Genomic DNA, 19,010 nt, shown 5'->3' with positions numbered 1-19,010 from the left:
AGGGCATCAGAGGAGGGAGGGAAGGAAGGAAGGAAGGAAGGAAGGAGGGACAGAGGCCAGTGTTGCCCCAGGGTGCCATGACACACAGGTTGAAATCCACTGTCATAGACCTTGTATTCTTTTGTGTCTTGCTGGGCTGGGCTTGGATGGCAGTTTTGATCTGGCTTCAGTCCATTCTGATCAGATATACTCAGCTGGTGTTGCTGTTGTGACTTTTGCAACACCTCATACCTTTGGACTCCTGTGGTGCTGCAGTGTTCCATTCTGCCCCCCATGCATCTTATCTTTTGAGTTAAACTTCTAGGTGAAGTCATCCATAAGCAATTTTCTATAACGTTTTATTTTTGAAAAAGTTTATCTCAGTTGAATTACAGCAGAGACCCAACTGTCTCACATTTTACCTACTAATCCTAGAAAGTCTGTAGAACTCTTGAGCAGGTATCTGGAGACAGTTTTGATATAGATGACTGTGAACAAACTAAAATTTAATCCATTCTATTCTATTCTTAACGTTGGTAGGAGCTTTTTGTGTTGAAAGCTATGCACTCTTGCTTCTTAGATAGGAAGATGGGTCAGATGTCTTAAAGAATATCTCAAAATTTTACTTTTTAACCTATTGCATCCTTAACTCTACATGACAGGGTCCATGCACTAGAAATGATTTTTATAAAACTTGAGTAATGCCAGCCATAAGCTTGTTGCAGTGACTACAGTACAATGAAGTTCATTTTCTTGTCTGGCTGTTGCAGAATTTATCATTCCTGATAAGCAGCACCCATTCTAATTTGGACTTGGGCCAGTCTGGAGCACAGACTTTTGTTTGGTCTAAGCTGCATTTCTTCCTCCGTATAAAAGTAAATAAGGTGAAAAGGGAGTAAAGCTCCTTTTCGTTAGTGTGAATGTATCTAAAGAAAAATATTTCCAAGATCTTAGCATGTTAAATCTTGTCAGTTTTAACATATAATCTGGCAAATATTGGTGTGGTTCAGACACACTCACAATGTAGTCTATTCGTGGTGGCAGAACAAGACACCTTCCCAACTAATAGCTGTGTTTAACCTCTTGACCTGCAAGGCACCCAGACCTTAGGTACTGTATTCATAGAGACTGTACTTGGAAAGTCCTTTGCACTTGGCCTCAATCGTGGTAATTGTTAACCCTCACCTGGATTGAGTTGTTCACATATGTTGGTTATGAAGATAAATTTGGTCTAAATCATGGACCATCAGTTGAGCTTCAGTCTGGCTTACCATGTGACCAGTTTCATTTATGTGATGCTTGGCGACATCTGCTGTAGTTTTCTGATACTTATGCAGGTTATTTGGGGATAGAGATAATAATATTAAGAGTAAGTAAGTAGGGCTGTGGGATAAAGGCAGAGTAGCATAAGGAGAACATAAACATGAACATAAGCCAGTTACATTAATTCACGGAGCTGGTGTAATGCTTTATGAGACCTCACGGAGCTGGAGTAATGCTTTATGAGACCTTGACCTGGACAGCTTTGGGGGCAAATTCCATGTTGTTTTAGAGTCATGTTTGTAATAAAGCTCCTGTGGCTCTTCTGCTGGGAGCTGAATTGATAGTTCTTCTCTTCTCCCACTCCATTTCTTCTGTGCTGGATGCACTGCAATGGACTTTGTTGGACTACAGGTATCTGTTAGCTTTTACTTACCAAAAAGTGACAACCAACTAGTAGTTGGACTACCTGTATTGAAGTCCCATATCTGTGACGAATTCATAATGTGAGTCTAGATGAGTCATAGAGTCATATAATTGTACAGCTGGAAGGGACCCTCAAGGGTCATCTAGTCCAACACCCTTCAATGGAGGAATCTCAACACACGGTCCTACATCTAATTTGAAACCATACCGGACCCTGATCAGCTTTGCAAATATGCTATAGCAGAGGCTCAGTATCCATTCCCATATATAAAAATGCACATTAGCAGCAGCTTTTCTCATGGTGCTTTTGTGAACTGGACCAAGAAAAGGGTTGCATTAAAGGGTTGAATTAAAATGATCATAGCAATGTCTAATAATTGCTACATTCATTTTTTAAAAATCTAGTATTGAAACATTCTCTAAATCACAAGCATTGTTTGCTTGAGTTAATATTGTATGTTTCTTACTAATGTTTATGATGAGTTTATGGGTTATTTCCCAGGTTACTGAATCCTATAAATATTCCACTAGGTTTGCATCACTATGCTTAAAATTGAATTTTAACAAATTTGATGGAGAAGTATGAGTTACCTGAGTTAAACATAATTGAATAGCATTTTTGAAAACAGGATTTTTATTTAGAAGCAGTTTCTGTGCACTGCCTGGAGTAAATGGCACATACTTAAAAACACTAGGGATCCTGTTGTGATTTTTATTCTATTTTATTTTTTACATAGCAGACAACATGTGTGATCCTGTTGTAGATTATCTTCTTTCTCCATTGCTAAGGTCCAGCTTTCCCCTCTGGACTGGTGCTGTGCTGATATTTTAAGCAGTCAGTGGTGCTGTGTGTAGCACAGTTGTTCCCCAAAAGGATATTTTGGGTGTTCCAACAGTAACAAAGCTCCCGCTTGCATTATTTGAAGGACTAAAAGCTATAGTAGGTACTATATTTTAAAAATAAACAGCAATTTATAATCTAAGAAAGTATAGGATATGGAGAAGAGGAAAAGAAGCAAGGCGTAAAATACATGTCATTGATTGCCAGATGGTGAAGGCAAATTGGATTCTGGTAAGTGCAATGCAAGGAGGCATTTTAAAGACCTTTAAAAAGCCTTTGCCTTTGATAGGAAATAAAGGCAAATGTGTGAAGGAAAAGCAATTAGTTGTGCACCATTTGCAAAAGAGCAAAAGTGAAAAATTTAGAGAGCTGAGGTTTGATGCAGAGACGAGAGACAGAGGGAGAACAAGTTGTTAAATTTGTGCATGGTTGCCAGGCATTGCTTTGCTGTATTTTAAAGTACTAAGTACAGTGTGATCACTTAGATGTGAGCACATGAAGTGGCTATGATTCAGTAAAATATGGTTAATTGCTTATGATCTACAATAGCTCATTCCACATACACTTCTTTACAGCACGCACCACCTAAGTCCTGTGAAATGCTAAAAAAGGTATTTTAAGATTAAATTTAAAAATCCTCAAGGAAGCCTTATTGTCTTATAAGCCAACATTGTCTTATAAATATGGACTGCAACACTGAAACCCTTGACTTGAATGGTGATATTTGTTCTTCATGGGAGGCAAGATAATTGCATTCCTTAATTAACAGAGTAAAGCTGCAGTTCTAGAAATGTGCATAGAACTAGATGGGTTTTGAAACTTGGAGCTAAGCTGATCACCTCATTTAGCAAGGGAAGCAAATTCTAAATGAAGAAGCTGCTAACCTTTTCAGCTACTTTACTAGCTGCAGCAAAACTCATAAAAACATGGTGGTTTTGTATGCATGTATCTTGAACCTTTGCCTTTGCTGTTTAGGATTTCTGCCTAGAACAATAATATTGCATTGAGCAGTCGATCTTCATAATTCATGTGGATTAAGGGTTGAATAATATAGCTTTGGCCTCATGGTTATCAAGAAAGCAGTTATGTTTCAGGTATTCAAATCCTCAAATTGGTCTGGTGTTTTAAGTGGTAAAAATTCACAGTAAGAGTCATCAGTGATGGGATATCAGTGGGAATATTTTTGTGAATCAGTATTTGTTTTTATGACATTGGTTTGTAAGTGCTGCCTTTCGTTTGGTGACTGGTAACGTAACCTATTACTGTTTCTTGGCCTTTACAGGTATACCAAACTGGGATATGCTGGCAATACAGAGCCACAGTTCATCATTCCATCATGTAAGTTTTATGTTTTTGATCAGTTTATATTTGTGTTCAAAGATATATCCAGTTCTTAGTTTCAAGAATAGGTGTATATTTTTAAATGCTTTTTTCCTCACAGTAAACATTGCAGCCACTTTGTTTCTCCCGTAGTCATTCTGCTACTGTGCTACGTGGAGCTAAGCCATGGTTATATCTGAATAGCCTCATCCACAAACTATGAGATGTAAGTTTTTAACGTTCTGGGTAGAATGGCAGCAAGACAACCAAGAAAGGAGTGAAATGGTTGTGATGTTTACTATGAGTACCTACACACTTGCGTATTAATGTTTAGCCATGGTGTGGTTTAGCATTATGTATATAACTGATACAATGTCTGATGCAAATTACTGTGTAGTTTTCAAATCATTCTTGAAGAACAAACTCCAGAATAGCTAAAGATAGTTTAATTAGACTCTAGCACTGCAGTGCTGAGTTTTGGAGGATCTTTCCCCAGCTGTTCTGTTTCTTGGCTGCCCTAGATTAGCAAGTGCTGCTGGCTCCTCTTGCTTTGTGTGCCTTATTCTTTCTATGTGTCCTGGCAAATTCAAGTCTATTCATGGTAAAACTGTTACGGAACTCTCATATGATCAGTAGATGCCCTTTTTCAACTTTGGGTCTGCAGATGTTGCTTGGGATGATGGGAGTTGCAGTCCAACAACATCTGGGGACCCGAGGTTGAGAGAGGCTGCTCTCAAGAAAGAAAACTCACACCAATTTATTATTTCGGTCTGAAAGGAACTGCTGCTCAAGGGGCTATAATATCAGCTGATGAAATGAAAACATCTATTGCTCTTCCATCCCCAAAGGCCAAGTTCATGAATAATTATACTAAGTGCAATTGCTTGTTGTAATTCATGCTCCACAATAGGATTATCTTTATTAGAAAAGTACTGATTTTTAATACTAATTTAAACAATCCCGGGCTGCTTTGAAAATGAGAATATAAACTTGTCCTCATCATTTTTCTGTATCGCACGAGAAGGCTTGTGGAACCTAGTCTTTCGGCAGGACCGATGGAGAGGCCTTGTATTATCTTTTCTCCTTTGATAGCCTGGTTGGAATGGCTGCTGATAGTTAGAAATAAAAACCTGGGGATTGGGTGGAGGGAGTCCTTTATTTAGTATATTTATATGCTGCCCATCTAGTCAAGTTCTTCATGTTCATTATAGCTTGTAGTATCCTGAAGGGCGGCATTGCTGGCATCCTTCATAAGGAATGATGGTGCACACTGCAACTTGTAACATCTACATTAAACATGTAGTTTTGCATAAATATCTCACATAATTGTGGATTATTTTTTTTACTGCAGAGATAGGCTTTTTAACAGGTAGAAGGAGGTTGAGAAATTTAGCTATGCCTTTTCTTGCTTTCTTTGCTAACGCTGGAGGAAACTATTAGTCATATTTATATTCAGGTCCCCCCCCCCCCAATTTGTGATGGTGCGATATGGCTCAAAATGCCATTGATTGATTGATCTTTACAGTACTGAACATACTTGCAGTTGTGAATGAACTATTCCGAAAAAGTTATCACTGGATTTTCTTTTAAAGATTTTAAACTAGAGACTTAATCAGTGTGCACACTAATGTCCAATGCAGTACAAACACAACTTTATTTGTTATTAAAGCGTTTTATTCTTGCAGCACACAAATCCAAGACAACCACTTTCTTGCCGGCACAACTCCCATCTTTTTCTTCTACCCAGACGTAATTTCCAGGGCACTGCTTTTCTAGGGCGCTGTTTTTCTTCTTTTCTTCTTGCTCTGAAGTTGCCCAAAATAATTCCACTACATCTTAAATTTGGACAAGGGCAAAATTATTAAGTGGAGTTTGGAAAGGCTTTTTGCATTGTTTCCCACCCCATCCCCTACCCAAGATCTGTTGCTTCTTCAAGTTGTGACGGTGATATCTCAAAAAACTGAATTGAAATGACTGAAGGATACCTAAAAGCAAAAAGCAAACAAACAAATAAAACTTTCTGGCCAGGGCTATTGGCCCAGTACCTCAATTTTGTATTATAACACTTCTGCTTATTTAGTAAAAATGTACGTTTAGAACTAAAATGAGAGATTTGTAGAGGAATGTGCTGAGAGATTAATGCTATGTGGTAGAAAAGGAGGCCATGGGAAACCAAATGAGAAAAGGGATGAGAAACTAAATGAGAAAAGGGAAGCTGCAGAAATGTAATAAAATTCCAGTAACTTAGAGAATTGGAGAGTTCCTGATAGATTTATGTGGCAGAAGCACACTGCACCTGCAGATTACTTTCCTTGTGGGTGTCTTGAAGTCTATTCCTCGAAGTCATTTGAAATGTATCTATTTAGAAAGTTAGATTGTGTACCCACTAAATGAATAACCTCCTTGGCAGTACTTGCAACAAAATGAATATCGCTTTGAAAGTTTAGGATACAAATCTGTCTTGGCTGACTGCAACTCTCCCCCCCCCCCCTACATTTAAGGTATCGCTATCAAGGAATCTGCCAAGGTTGTCGATCAAGCACAGAGAAGGGTTATGAAAGGTGTGGATGACCTAGACTTCTTTATTGGGGATGAAGCAATAGAAAAACCAACATATGCAACAAAGGTATTTACAGCTAGAACTTTCGCTACTTTTTAATAAAAAAAGAAACCACACAACCAATTCACCCTGCCCTAGAGATTTGCCTGCTCATTACAGAGGTTGTTTTATAGAATGATAATGCATAAAGTACCATAAAACAGTGATAATGTTGCAACTCGCAAGTGTCTGGTTGGAATGAATAAAATATTTTGTGGTTATAAGATTGCAAGTTTATTTAATACATTTCTGTCCTGGTAGTTGAGCCAATATCCCAGAGCAATATTTTAGAGAATGAAGAAGGTTGTGTTATCCTTAGGAATGTACAGTGGTACCTCGGGTTAAGTACTTAATTCGTTCTGGAGGTCCGTACTTAACCTGAAACAGTTCTTAACCTGAAGCACCACTTTAGCTAATGGGGCCTCCTGCTGCTGTCGTGCCACCGGAGCACAATTTCTGTTCTCATCCTGAAGCAAAGTTCTTAACCTGAAGCACTATTTCTGGGTTAGCAGAGTCTGTAACCTGAAGCGTATGTAACCTGAAGCGTATGTAACCCGAGGTACCACTGTAATTCTAAAGTTTGGAAGTCACAGCAGAGAAGGGCCATCACTTGGGTCACAGCCATCTTGCTGAAGAAATGGTCCCCTGGTCACATTCTGTGACTAAACGGCCACATTTGTGTGCAAGTCACTAGAAAAAAACTTAGCCAAATGTCATAACTCAGAACCAGCATGAAACATTACCAAACAAAATGGTTATCTCCCACTTGGACTGCTGCAGTGTGCTCTATATGGGCCTACCTTTGATCATCCAGCTCTCTTTGAATTAAAAGAGGAACAAATGATCTTAATGTGAAAGATCCTTTTAGGCAGTGAAATAGCATAAATCAACATGAAGAAGGTGAGTTGTGTCACTAATTTTTTTGGTGGGGCTCTTCACCTAAATAGTTTTGTGCTTGTCCTCCTCATTTAAGGAATCCAGTGTTTTGTTTTTTCAAAACTGTATAGTAAAAGTTATGTTGTATCTTAGTTACATCAACACTGCATCCAGAAACTAAATAATTATCAGTGGAATTTGGCCGTTATGTTTCATTGTGAGTTTCCCAGAGGTTGCTAATGGGGGTGAGTGAGATGCTGGATTAAATGGACCCTTTCTTGGATCCAACAGGGCAGGTCTTATGATTCTTTGTTAAGTTGATATTCAGCTGAGCAACATATCTGTGTAAAACATAGTTGGGATATAGAGTACTCTTGTTTTTATCTAGGATGTTGGAAAAGACTGAGATGTAGTCCTTAAATCCTACACACAAGAATAAGTATGTTGAACAATTTATACGCTGAGCAAATACCTTGCAGACTAGTTCTTTTGATCTTCATACAGAATTATATTTATGTAGCTCTAACATAACTTAAAATGCCTTAAAAAAACCCTCTTTTAATTGCAACATTTTCAACAGTGGCCCATCCGCCATGGAATAGTTGAAGATTGGGATTTGATGGAGAGGTTTATGGAACAAGTAATCTTTAAATATTTAAGGGCAGAACCTGAAGATCATTATTTTCTGTTGGTGAGTACAGCCTATCTTCTATTTTTTAAGCATGCACAATCTCTTCTCAGCACATAGTGTAGAATAAATTTTAACTTGCAAGAGAGTTGAGGCAGAAGTAGCAGCTTGAACACATGCACGGTAGCAGTTACTGATTAAAGGAGTTTTTCTTTTTGGAGTGTTAAAAGCCACAGAGCTTCTGAATTTTGGATGACTGCTTTGGTTTCTGTTTCTTTTAACTTGCACCAGCTCTCTCTAGAGCTGAATAATGGTGTCCTGGCAACTGCATTTTACATAAGTATTTCTCCAGTGATGCAACAGGGGTATATCTGGTGTTTGAGTAGAATTAAGACTGCTAAAACAGCTGCTGTTGCTTAGAGACAAGCATTAGTCAGTGACATTTGGTTTCTTCAACTTTTTTCTGCTGGGATTCTTAGAAAATAGGCCTTAAGTGGCCTCAAACTCACATGAGAACATTTTTGATTTTAACAATGGGCCCAGGATCTATATGGCCCCTATGTCATATTTCAGAATTGGATGCAAATTAGCTTGTTAAATTTCTCTATTTTTATATAAAACGGCAAATGGAAAAATGAACACACAGGTACATTATTATAACAGAAGTATTGTTACATTAAAGATACTTTGTTTAATGTAGTATAGTCAACTCTAAGTATAGGCATAAGTCCTAGGCATGAGACTTATTATCCAAAACAGCAAATGAGATGCTAAACCTGTATTTTGACTAGAAATGCCAAATTAATTTGTTCTTTGTGAATTCCGATATGAATTGGTCTAACTAACCAGTCCTTCTGGAACCAGAATGTGGACTGAAACACAGTTATTATTTGGATTTGTCATGCTTCTGAATTTGTGATATAGTTCATGCTCAAACACATCAAAATGTGTATAGGAATGGGTATTTTAAGACAAAGTAAGTTTGGTAGCCATTTTGTTTAGAAATATATATTTTTGGATAATTTGTTGCAAAATATTTAAATATTTAATATTTGCCAATGTTATATAAAATAGAATATTAATATAGAAATGGGGCGGAATGGATGAACATAAGTGAAACTGACATGGGTTAGAAATGCACTGATCTGTTGGTCCTTAGTTTTGGCTGTATGTATTCAGACTGCAAGTGAGGATTTCTATCAGCCTTCACCAACCTATACATGATACATGTATGGTGGGGTATACATACATTCTTCCCACTAGTTCATCCCCTCTGTCTTCAAGCAGCCTCTTACTTCTGTGTAGGAAGAAACCATAAACCATGTGCTGTGAAGCTCAAGACGTACTCTAATGGTGTTCAGGCCACATGAGATATTGAAATACCTTGCTATTCTTTCTTGTCATTCTTCTGTTGTTGTTTTTCTACAAGTACAACTCAACTGTAAAAAGCTGTGTTTCAATTGAGCTGACTGGATGATTTTGCTTTACAGACTGAACCCCCTCTAAATACTCCAGAAAACAGGGAATATACTGCAGAAATCATGTTTGAGTCCTTCAATGTTCCCGGACTTTACATTGCTGTTCAGGTGAAACATCATTTAGTTTACAGTTGAGATAAATGTTTTAAGTAACGTTCCTTAAGAGGAGAATATGCAAACTGTTGTGCAGAAATTGGGATTGGCACCGGATTTGGAACCTATCATGTGGACTCTGACCCAAATGATCAAAAACTAATTTCTGGTTTAATCCTGCTAAAGGACAAGAACAATTCACCTTGTACTTGGGGCCAAACTGGATGCCACATTGCGATAACCATGTTTAGAATTAAGTCTGCTGCCATATCTCTTTACTTTTTGCATGGTTGGATTGGTGTGGAAGCTGAATCTTACACCATCTGAACTATTCTGCCCCCTAGCTTTTTATGCTGTTTTTCTCCCATGGGTGTTCTGGCAGACATTATTTCCGGTCACAGAGAGTGGCTGCTTTTTAAAAAGTGATATTTGGTGGGGAAATATGAGCAGGTTGATTTCCCCACCAGCCAGCGCTATGCTTTAAATCAATCCCCGCCTGTCCTGTTTGTCAGCTGGCACAAGGTTGTAAGCTGTTGCCATCATGTCCAATTGTGATCCCAATTGTTGTATTGCAAAGAAATACATGAGCAAATAACAGCAAGCTGTAATTATTCCACAAAAGGAGTACAAAAAACCGTGTTCACGCACTAGAAGATATGATTATGATTATGAATGTCTTAATCCTTTGAAGATACATTTCTCTGTTTCTGTTGGCTCTTTGAATTAGGACACTACTCTTGTGTGGATTTCCTTGCAATAAGGCAATAAGGCTCTCTGTTAAAGCTAAGAGATATAAATAAATTTATAAACATCTATTCTAAGCAAGAAATGTCCCTTTGTAGACCTTAAAACAGAGGGTAATATTTAAAATTCATTAAGAAAAGTATTCATACCAGTGAAAATTCAATGTCAGACACATAAAGTTGTTCTGAAATTTTGTTTTGAAAAACAGATTATGTATTTCATAAACATACATTGCCCCACATTTAATCTCTGAATAGCACTTTCCTCAGGTTTCTTTTAAAATGCAACACAAAAGTTCATATGTGTATGTACAGCTGTTTAGATTTAGAGCAGTGTTGCCTTCTTTCAAAGGGGAGACAGCAGCAAAATTGTCACAGGAAGAATAGTTCTGTGTCTTAGCTTGATCTATGGAATAAGATGCATTTTGCCTCTTAAGAGAAAAGTCAGATAATGATTCAGAGACTTCACCATTCAGATCTGCATATATAGTTTACTGTAAAAGCTAATCTTTTCAACCTACTTCCAGAAAACAGCTATCGTCTTGTGTAGGCTTGTGGGGATGTGGATCCTTAACCTTTCTGTTTTTGAGTGTCTACATTAGTGTTTTAGTTCCTCCTCATTATGTTCTGTTGAATGCATGACTCTTCATTACACTCCTTACTTTTATTGGCTGTGCCTAAATCCTTCTGCAGAAGATCTGCAGCAATAATATGACATTTCTTTGCTATAAACTGTTGAATTTAATATAATATTAGCTTAAAGAAAAGCTTTTCAGAAACACAATAATATTTTAGTACCCATAATATCCTTGGTACCAACACAGGAAAGATAAAGCCCACAGTAATTGATTGAGTATATGGGAAAATGGCTCCCTTGTCAGCTCCTGAAAAAGGGGTGCAATTTCTATGGGAAGCTCCTTTCAGAAGCCAGATCTTCTGCTGTTGCCTTCATGGTAACGGAAAGGAGCTGTGCTGCAGTGATCCCTACGTTACAAGGTAATGTGAGAAAGGGCCCTGAATTTTTAGACTGTTTAAAACTAGTGTGGCTTCAGCTATATAGTACCAGTTAGGTAGTTCCTATATATATCAATGCATATTTAGATTTTCCCAAAGCTTGAATTACAATAAATTTCCATTTTTCTGGTTAACTTTTGGGTGCTGCTGCAATTATAGAAAGTAAAGTCTACCAATTTTTGAATACCATTTTTAGGGTTTTTATTTCCAGTTCCTTTGTTCTGTTTTCTTCTTGTTTTCTTCTGCTGCATGGTGCAATGTAACTATGTTAAATGGTTTTTGTCTGATGTGGCAATCTTTGCTTGAAGACTAGGCCTTTAGGCTTGTTGTGAGATACTAAATCTCAAATTGTTTCCTTGGATAAGGCCGTCCTTGCCTTAGCTGCATCTTGGACATCAAGACAAGTAGGAGAGCGAACACTGACTGGAACGGTTATAGACAGTGGGGATGGTGTCACTCACGTCATTCCTGTGGTAAGTACACATAAATATGGGTGTGGTTTGTGGAACACCACTGCTTCTAGAACTATCACTATTATGGGAAGGATAGTCTTGGCAGCTCTGTTCAGCATTTTCCCAATGAACTAGCTGTTATATATCATACAAGATTGTGCTAAAATTAGCATTTAGGAACGTATTCTTCTTATTTTTATTTTGGAGACAAAAGTTAGAGAAAATCTGTTGTTGTTTTTTTGCTTTAGGTTTATAATTGAACTTTATACCTTGTTGAAAGTTTTTAATAATTAAATCTGCAATGCTCCCAGTATAATATATGAAGGTATCCTTCAGCTAAATCTGAAAATTTTGTGGGGTTCGTTGCTTTTAAGGAAGACATGGCGATCTCTTTGGAAGTGATGCTGCCACCCCCACATTAAAGAAAAATCATGCGGGCAGAAACTAAGCTTCCGGCCCTTCATCCAGTGTAGATTTGCTTCCCTTATTTTCTTCCTCCTCCTCTGTCTTACAAGCTGGCGAAAGAGGAAGGCTATACTGTACCAGACTGATGATCCCCTTATATATCTACAATTATCTGTTTACACTATGTTAAAGACACACACACTGTGTGTGTGTGTGTGTGTGTGTGTGTGTGAGAGAGAGAGAGAGAGAGAGAGAGAGAGAGAGAGAGAGAGAGAGAGAGAGATCTTCAGAATTATTTTAAGTTTGGATCCTTCAGTTGCAGTAGTGATAAACAGCTACCAAATTTCCCCTCTTTTTACACAAAAATGGAAGAGCTTTCATACTTCCAGGATTCATTTCATTAGGAATCAGAGTGGAGAGATTGCTTTGTGTTGTTGTAGATGATGCTTTAATTAAGTGCTGGTATAAGTTATGGCGTGTAGAAAACCCACCATTATCTGTTCTGTAAAGGGAAATATCCATGCAACAGAACGTGCGCGATTTGAGATGATAGTAGAGAGATGGAAACATGGGACTTGCTTGCGATATGTCCTACTCAAGTGTTCACAAATATGTCTCTAAAGTTTGTATTTGGGATTAAGTTCATTGAAGGATTTTATTATTATTATTTTTTACTTTCAGGCTGAAGGTTATGTGATTGGCAGCTGTATCAAACATATTCCAATTGCAGGACGAGATATAACTTACTTTATTCAACAATTGCTAAGAGAACGAGAAGTAGGAATCCCTCCTGAACAATCATTGGAAACTGCTAAAGCGGTGAAGGTAATGTATATTTTAAAAAGCAAATAGATACTTGATTGGCTCAGTAAGACTCAAAAAACTGACACAGCATATATATGTTCTTTGCCACTACTGGTATTAACTTTAACAATTCCGATCTGGTGACTTATATATTGGAAATCAAGATGCTATCTTGGTGGTAACAAATTGCCAGTAAGCTAATTAATTTATTAATTTTCTGGGCTAGGAAGGTATTCTAATACTAAAAAGTACTTAGTTTTGCATAATGAAAAGTCATAATTAGTTTTCTTGAGACTTTTCATGAATTTTATTTTTTTTGAGCAGCTCTATTATTACTGACGGATTTTAAATTCTAAAGTGTATGATGGTATGGTATGTAACCATGGCAATAGTACATTTGAGCATGCATTTTCCGGAGCATCTCCCGACTAAAAAACCCCCACCTAAGATAGTTAAGGCTGTTAGGTCTCAATAATTTTTGCCTAGTGGTGCATAGAATTGTGTCTAGCGCTGAGTGCTAATTATCTTAAATGTATGCAGTTAATACTAACTGAACAATTCTCTGGTGTTTTCATTTGTTTTTGTTTTTTTAAAGGAAGTTTCATTCCTGTTCCATTTAAACTGATGAAATATCTTTTGTAACTGTCTGCATCTGATTTCCAGGAACGCTTTAGTTATGTCTGCCCTGATTTAGTAAAAGAATTTAACAAGTATGACGCAGATGGTACCAAGTGGATCAAACAATATACTGGAATCAACGCAATCTCAAAGAAAGAATTTACCATTGATGTTGGCTATGAGAGATTCTTGGGGCCAGAGATCTTCTTTCATCCTGAGGTAAACTGGTGCAGATCTTCATAACGCACACAGAAGTATACTTTCAGTTTTATCTCTAAATCTTTAAATACTGTTGTGCTTGAATGAGTCTTGTTCCCTTGTAAGTGTGACTTATGATTGCAGCTTTCATTTCATAATGTAGGGCAGGTAGTGCCTTTCAAAGTTGGAATTAAAAGCCAGCGTACTTCCACCCCCTTTTAAAAATAACCTTAGAACCCAATTTCTTGGTGCTGAGTTAATTATGTTGGCTTTAATGTTCAACTGAATCTGTTTTTAACTTTTGAGGATTGTGAAGCTTTAAGGCATTTTCCCCTGCTTCTTAAATGATACTCAGCTGAAGAAGAATCTGAGGCTGGAGGTGGGAGGGGAGATCTAGCTTTATCACTAAAAGCCACACAACATGCTTTGTATAATAGTTTCTCTCTTCCCACTTCAAATTTGAAACCACCAATCTGGCTTCTGTGGTGAGCTGAGGGAACAGGAATAAATATTTCTTCCAGCTGATTCCCATTTTTTCATGCTGAATAAAACTGTTTGATTCAGTGCTTAGCATCTGAGATGTGTAGGCGGTCTCCAAAGTGTTCAGTACAATGCAACAGCAGGGAGAATGGAAAGGGTAAAGGGATTGGATGGCTTACATTTTCCTGAATTCCTGTTCTTCAGTATCTGTATGTGGTTGTACTTGGTTTTTTACCCTTTCATTTTTTTTATTAGTTTCAAATTGATCTTTATTATTATAACACAGGACCTTTGAGAATAAGTGGTACTTTACAGAGGTACATAAGCAGGCAGATGCTGCCTCAAACTTACAGTGTAAAATAGCCATTGGGGAAGACTGTAGAGGCTGGTGAGGGAGAGACGAGATTATTTTTCAGAGTAAATGCTGAGTCTATTTTTTGAATTAGAATTTACCTTCAATTAAACTAGTGCTTCTTTTTCCATAGTGTTTCTCACATTGTTATGTCTTAGTTTTTTCCATCTTGCTAAATTCATCTCATCTAGCTTTCTTAATGCTTTCTTTAGAAATCTGCAATAATCTACACTTGCCTCTAATATGTTAAAGAGAAGGCTGATGCTTCAGTATTATGTATGGAAAACAAAACCTGTTTGTATTTGTTCTTTTGAAATGCTGCATTAAGCAATAAAATTACTTGTAAAGTAATCAGCTCTTTGCTGATACATACTTCTGTTTTTAGTTTGCTAATCCAGACTTCACACAGCCTATCTCAGAAGTAGTAGACGAGGTAATTCAGAACTGTCCCATTGATGTTAGACGTCCGCTATATAAGGTTAGTAAAGCTAAATAATGTTTGTGTGTATGTGTGAGAAAAAGAGAGAGAGGTTTTTCAGAATATATCTCTGCCTACTTGCTAAAGAGATCTCAGTTTTTCCGTTGAAAGCACAATAATGGGCTATGTTACAAGTGTAAGAAGCTGCCTTATGCAGTCTGACAAGTGATCCACCTAGCTTAGGGTCTACACTGACTGGTAGTGGCTTTCCAGGGTTTGTGGCAGGGTGGTCCAAATTTTCATACCAAGTGGGCCTTGGGACACGGGTGGTGCTGTGGTCTAAACCACTGAGCCTCTTGGGCTTGCTGATCAGAAGGTCGGTGGTTCGAATCCCCATGACGGGGCGAGCTCCTGTTGCTCTGTCCCTGCTCTTGCCAACCTAGCAGTTTGGAAGCACGTCAGTGCAAGTAGATAAATAGGTACTGCTGCAGTGGGAAGGTAAACGGCGTTTCCGTGCACGCTGGTTTCCATCAAAGTGTTCTGCTGCACCAGAAGGAGTTTAGCCATGCTGGCCAGATGACCTGGAAAGCTCTCTGTGGACAAACGTCAGCTCCCTCGGCCTGAAAGTGAGATGAGCACTGCAACCCCATAGTTGTCTTTGACCTTCCAGGGGTCCTTTATCTTACCTTTACCTTTTACCTTACCAAGTGGGCCACAATAATACTTAGACAAGACATGGAACCCCCAGACTGCACACTGCCATGTCACACAGGGGTTGGGGAATGAGGCTAAAAGTTGGTGCCCCCTCTCCAGTCCTCGTGCTGCCTTCCCAAATCTGGGTAAGGGAGATGTGAGGCTCTGCTAGGGTCCTAGAGACCTCCCACCTCCTTCTCGAAAGCTGGGAAAGCCCTAACTAGGCTTTAGGAAGCAGGCTGGAAGACTCTGGGACTATGTCAGAGCCCTCATAGCTCCATTCCCAAGCCCAAAGCCTCACCCATCTTTGAGAAGGCAGTGCGAGGGCTGGGTGGGCATCAAATGTTGCCGAGGGCCACCAGAAAAGACCTTGAGGGCCGCATGCTGGACCACCCTGGTTTGGGTCGAGAGTCTTCTCCGGGTTTACTAGAAGGTGCCAAGGACTGAACTTAGACCCTTTTGTGTGCTAAGCATGTGCACATTTATCCTGATTAGCCCTTCACTAATATATATTCAAGTGGATATTGTAAATAATGGAATTAATGGAATGAAATATATTGCTAAACTATAACTAGAAATAAAATATGAAAGGGTTAGGTTGTATCCCCTGCCGCTGTTCCACTATTATAAGCAAACTTCTGCTTGTGCAACAGAACTTCTCCTTCCCCTCCTACTCTCTGGTTGGAAGACCCTCTGGAGGAGGTTTTGAGGGGAAGAAGAGTAGTTGCATGGAATGAATTTTGGCACGATCATTTAGGAACCTTTGTTGTGTTGCATAGCTTTTAAAATTGGGCTGACTCAGAACAAACATATTAAACAAGTTATTTAATAAATTTCTAGATTGAAGAAAGTGCACTTTAAGTATCTAAACATCTGTAGTAATTTGTAATCTAGCCTTTCTTTCATGGGGTGCTCAGCTTAACACTGATTGTAAAGCCATAAAATTCTCAGGCTATCTGTAAAATTCCTATTTGTGAAATAATTTGTCTCAGTCTCTTAAATTGAGCATGCATGGCTCAAGCATTGGCCCTGTTCCTTGCTGTGACTGTTTTGTAGTCATTACAGCTGCCTTCACTCCTTATTTTCAGAAACTGATTGTTAACATCCAGTGTTGTTAAGTAATACAACTTTTGTGTGTACAATTTAGAATATTGTCCTCTCTGGTGGCTCCACAATGTTCAGGGACTTTGGTCGCCGTTTACAACGAGACTTGAAAAGAACTGTTGATGCCAGACTGAAACTCAGCGAGGAACTGAGTGGTGGCAGACTGAAGGTTTGTTTCTTTAGTTAAGATGTTTCACTTGTATGTGTAGTTTGTTGTGCTAGTTTACATCACATCTGTAAATGGAATCCCATAAGAAAGCCATTAAATTGTGTCATCCTCATTTTGAACTGTATCAATCTCTTCATCTTTAATTACCGTATATACTCGAGTATAAGTCAATTCTTTCAGCACATTTTTTATGCTGAAAAAGCGCCCCTTGGCTTATACTTGAGTGAGGCGCGCTGCGGCAGCGGCGGAGGGACGAGCAGCCTGAAAGGAGTCCATTTGGGCTGCTTGTTCTTCTTCCGCCGCTGCCGCCACCACCAGGTTTGTGGTGTGGTGTACCTGCTTATACCCGAGTCAATAAGTTTTTCCAGTTTTTTGTGCTAAAATTAGGTGCCTCGGCTTATACAGTGTTACCTTGGGTTACATACGCTTCAGGTTAAAGACTCCGCTAACCCAGAAATAGTACCTCGGGTTCAGAATTTTGCTTCAAGATGAGAACAGAAATCGTGCTCCGGCGGCGCGACGGCTGCAGGAGGCCCCATTAGCTAAAGTAGTGCTTCAGGTTAAGAACAGTTTCAGGTTAAGAACAGACCTCTGGAACGAATTAAGTACTTAATCTGAGGTACCACTGTATTTGGGTCGGCTTATACTCGAGTATATGTGGTACTTTCCACATTTGTGAAGGTTTCATTATGATTTCTACAGGCACTTATCCTGTCCATGATCTTGAAAACTAGTAGTGGTTTTGGGGAAGCAGCTGTTGCCACTTTTGTGGAGAGTGGATACTCCTGTTTCAGTGTTTAGTGCAACAGATGGATAACAAATAGAATTTGCCAGTTTCCTCAGAAAAATAATAAAAAGCATTTATTTCAAGTCTGCTGGCAACATGAGGCTTATTAAATTATAGAACTGCTTTCAGTACTGTGTATTGTTTTTGGTTGGTGAATAAGTGCTTATATTGGAAACTACCTTTGGTTACATAAGAAGAGCCTGCAAGACCAGGCCCGTGGCCCAGTTGGTTCCACATCCTGTTCTCACAGTGGCCAGCCAGCCTGAAAGCAGGATCTGGGTGCTTTACTGGCCTGACCACTTCAACTTTACTGTCCTGTACTTTCCCTCTGGCACAACAGATTGGAAATGGCAAGAGGCGTGTTATAGTGGCTTCTGTGAGAGAAGGCAGAAATATATTGAGGTGTTTTTTTAGGACCTTAGTATTTCTAGATTCTGCCTGTTTTCAACCATGTAAACCCACAAGAAGTATCTTGTGGCATTTTTGGGAGAAAGGGAAAAGTTCACACTTGTAATATAGAGAACATTAATGGCTGACAATGATTTCCCAGGATTTCAGGTAGAGGTTTTTCTTATCACATATGACCCAGTCATTTTAGATAAAAGTATTGGGGCTGGGACCTGGGACCTTCTGCATGCAAAGTCATGTGCTCTTCCATTGTGCTGAGAAAACATATATATATCTTGGAACCTATTCAGATTAGTGCATTTGAGAGAATTTGATTAAAAACTGTTTTGCCTGACAGTTAAATATTCTTAAAACTGGGGTTTTGCTACAGCCAGTGAAAAAAAAGAAGTGTCTGTAATGGCATTTTATTTAAAACAGTACTCTGTACTGATTTTATTTTCTCTTGTAGCCCAAACCTATTGATGTACAAGTTATCACACACCATATGCAAAGATATGCTGTCTGGTTTGGAGGATCAATGTTGGCTTCCACGGTAAGTTGACAAAAGGAAAAAGAAATCTGAAGAGAACTTTTCTCACATATATTTTGACCTGTATTCACTGTCCATGGTATATGTTTATAGGACAAGCCCAATCATGGTGCTTTAAAAAGTGCTCCTATTTTTTTTTTGGGGGGGGGGATACTGCCTGGAACCTTTTATAAATAGACTTTCCAAAATGTTTGTAACTTATGAGGAGCTTCCTTGAAAAATGTAAATGCATGGGGGAAGAGCTTTTCGCACTGTCTATTGTTTATCTGTTCCTAATTTTTCCCATAAACATCTTTTTAAGGCAGTGTTGTCTTGTGTTACATAAGCTATAATACA

At 38.5% G+C, this 19,010-nt stretch overlaps 1 protein-coding gene across 1 annotated transcript in view; it reads left to right on the top strand.

Annotated features, from left to right (window-relative positions):
* The window catches only part of ACTR3 (actin related protein 3), a 35,490-nt gene that overhangs the window by 15,426 nt on the left and 1,054 nt on the right, over positions 1 to 19,010 (top strand). Inside the window, exons 2-11 of the mRNA XM_081199954.1 lie at positions 3,789 to 3,844; positions 6,328 to 6,452; positions 7,882 to 7,992; positions 9,420 to 9,515; positions 11,623 to 11,730; positions 12,796 to 12,939; positions 13,582 to 13,755; positions 14,952 to 15,044; positions 16,825 to 16,950; positions 18,594 to 18,677. Coding sequence (XP_081056080.1) covers positions 3,789 to 3,844; positions 6,328 to 6,452; positions 7,882 to 7,992; positions 9,420 to 9,515; positions 11,623 to 11,730; positions 12,796 to 12,939; positions 13,582 to 13,755; positions 14,952 to 15,044; positions 16,825 to 16,950; positions 18,594 to 18,677 — 1,117 coding nt within the window. The remainder of the gene's footprint in view (positions 1 to 3,788; positions 3,845 to 6,327; positions 6,453 to 7,881; positions 7,993 to 9,419; positions 9,516 to 11,622; positions 11,731 to 12,795; positions 12,940 to 13,581; positions 13,756 to 14,951; positions 15,045 to 16,824; positions 16,951 to 18,593; positions 18,678 to 19,010) is intronic.

Source organism: Podarcis bocagei (assembly GCF_964188305.1).
Source record: "Podarcis bocagei genome assembly, chromosome: 1".
NCBI classification, from domain to species: domain Eukaryota; kingdom Metazoa; phylum Chordata; class Lepidosauria; order Squamata; family Lacertidae; genus Podarcis; species Podarcis bocagei.
The sequence above is the reverse complement of the archived record's forward strand: the minus strand, read 5'-3'. Positions and strand labels throughout refer to the sequence as shown.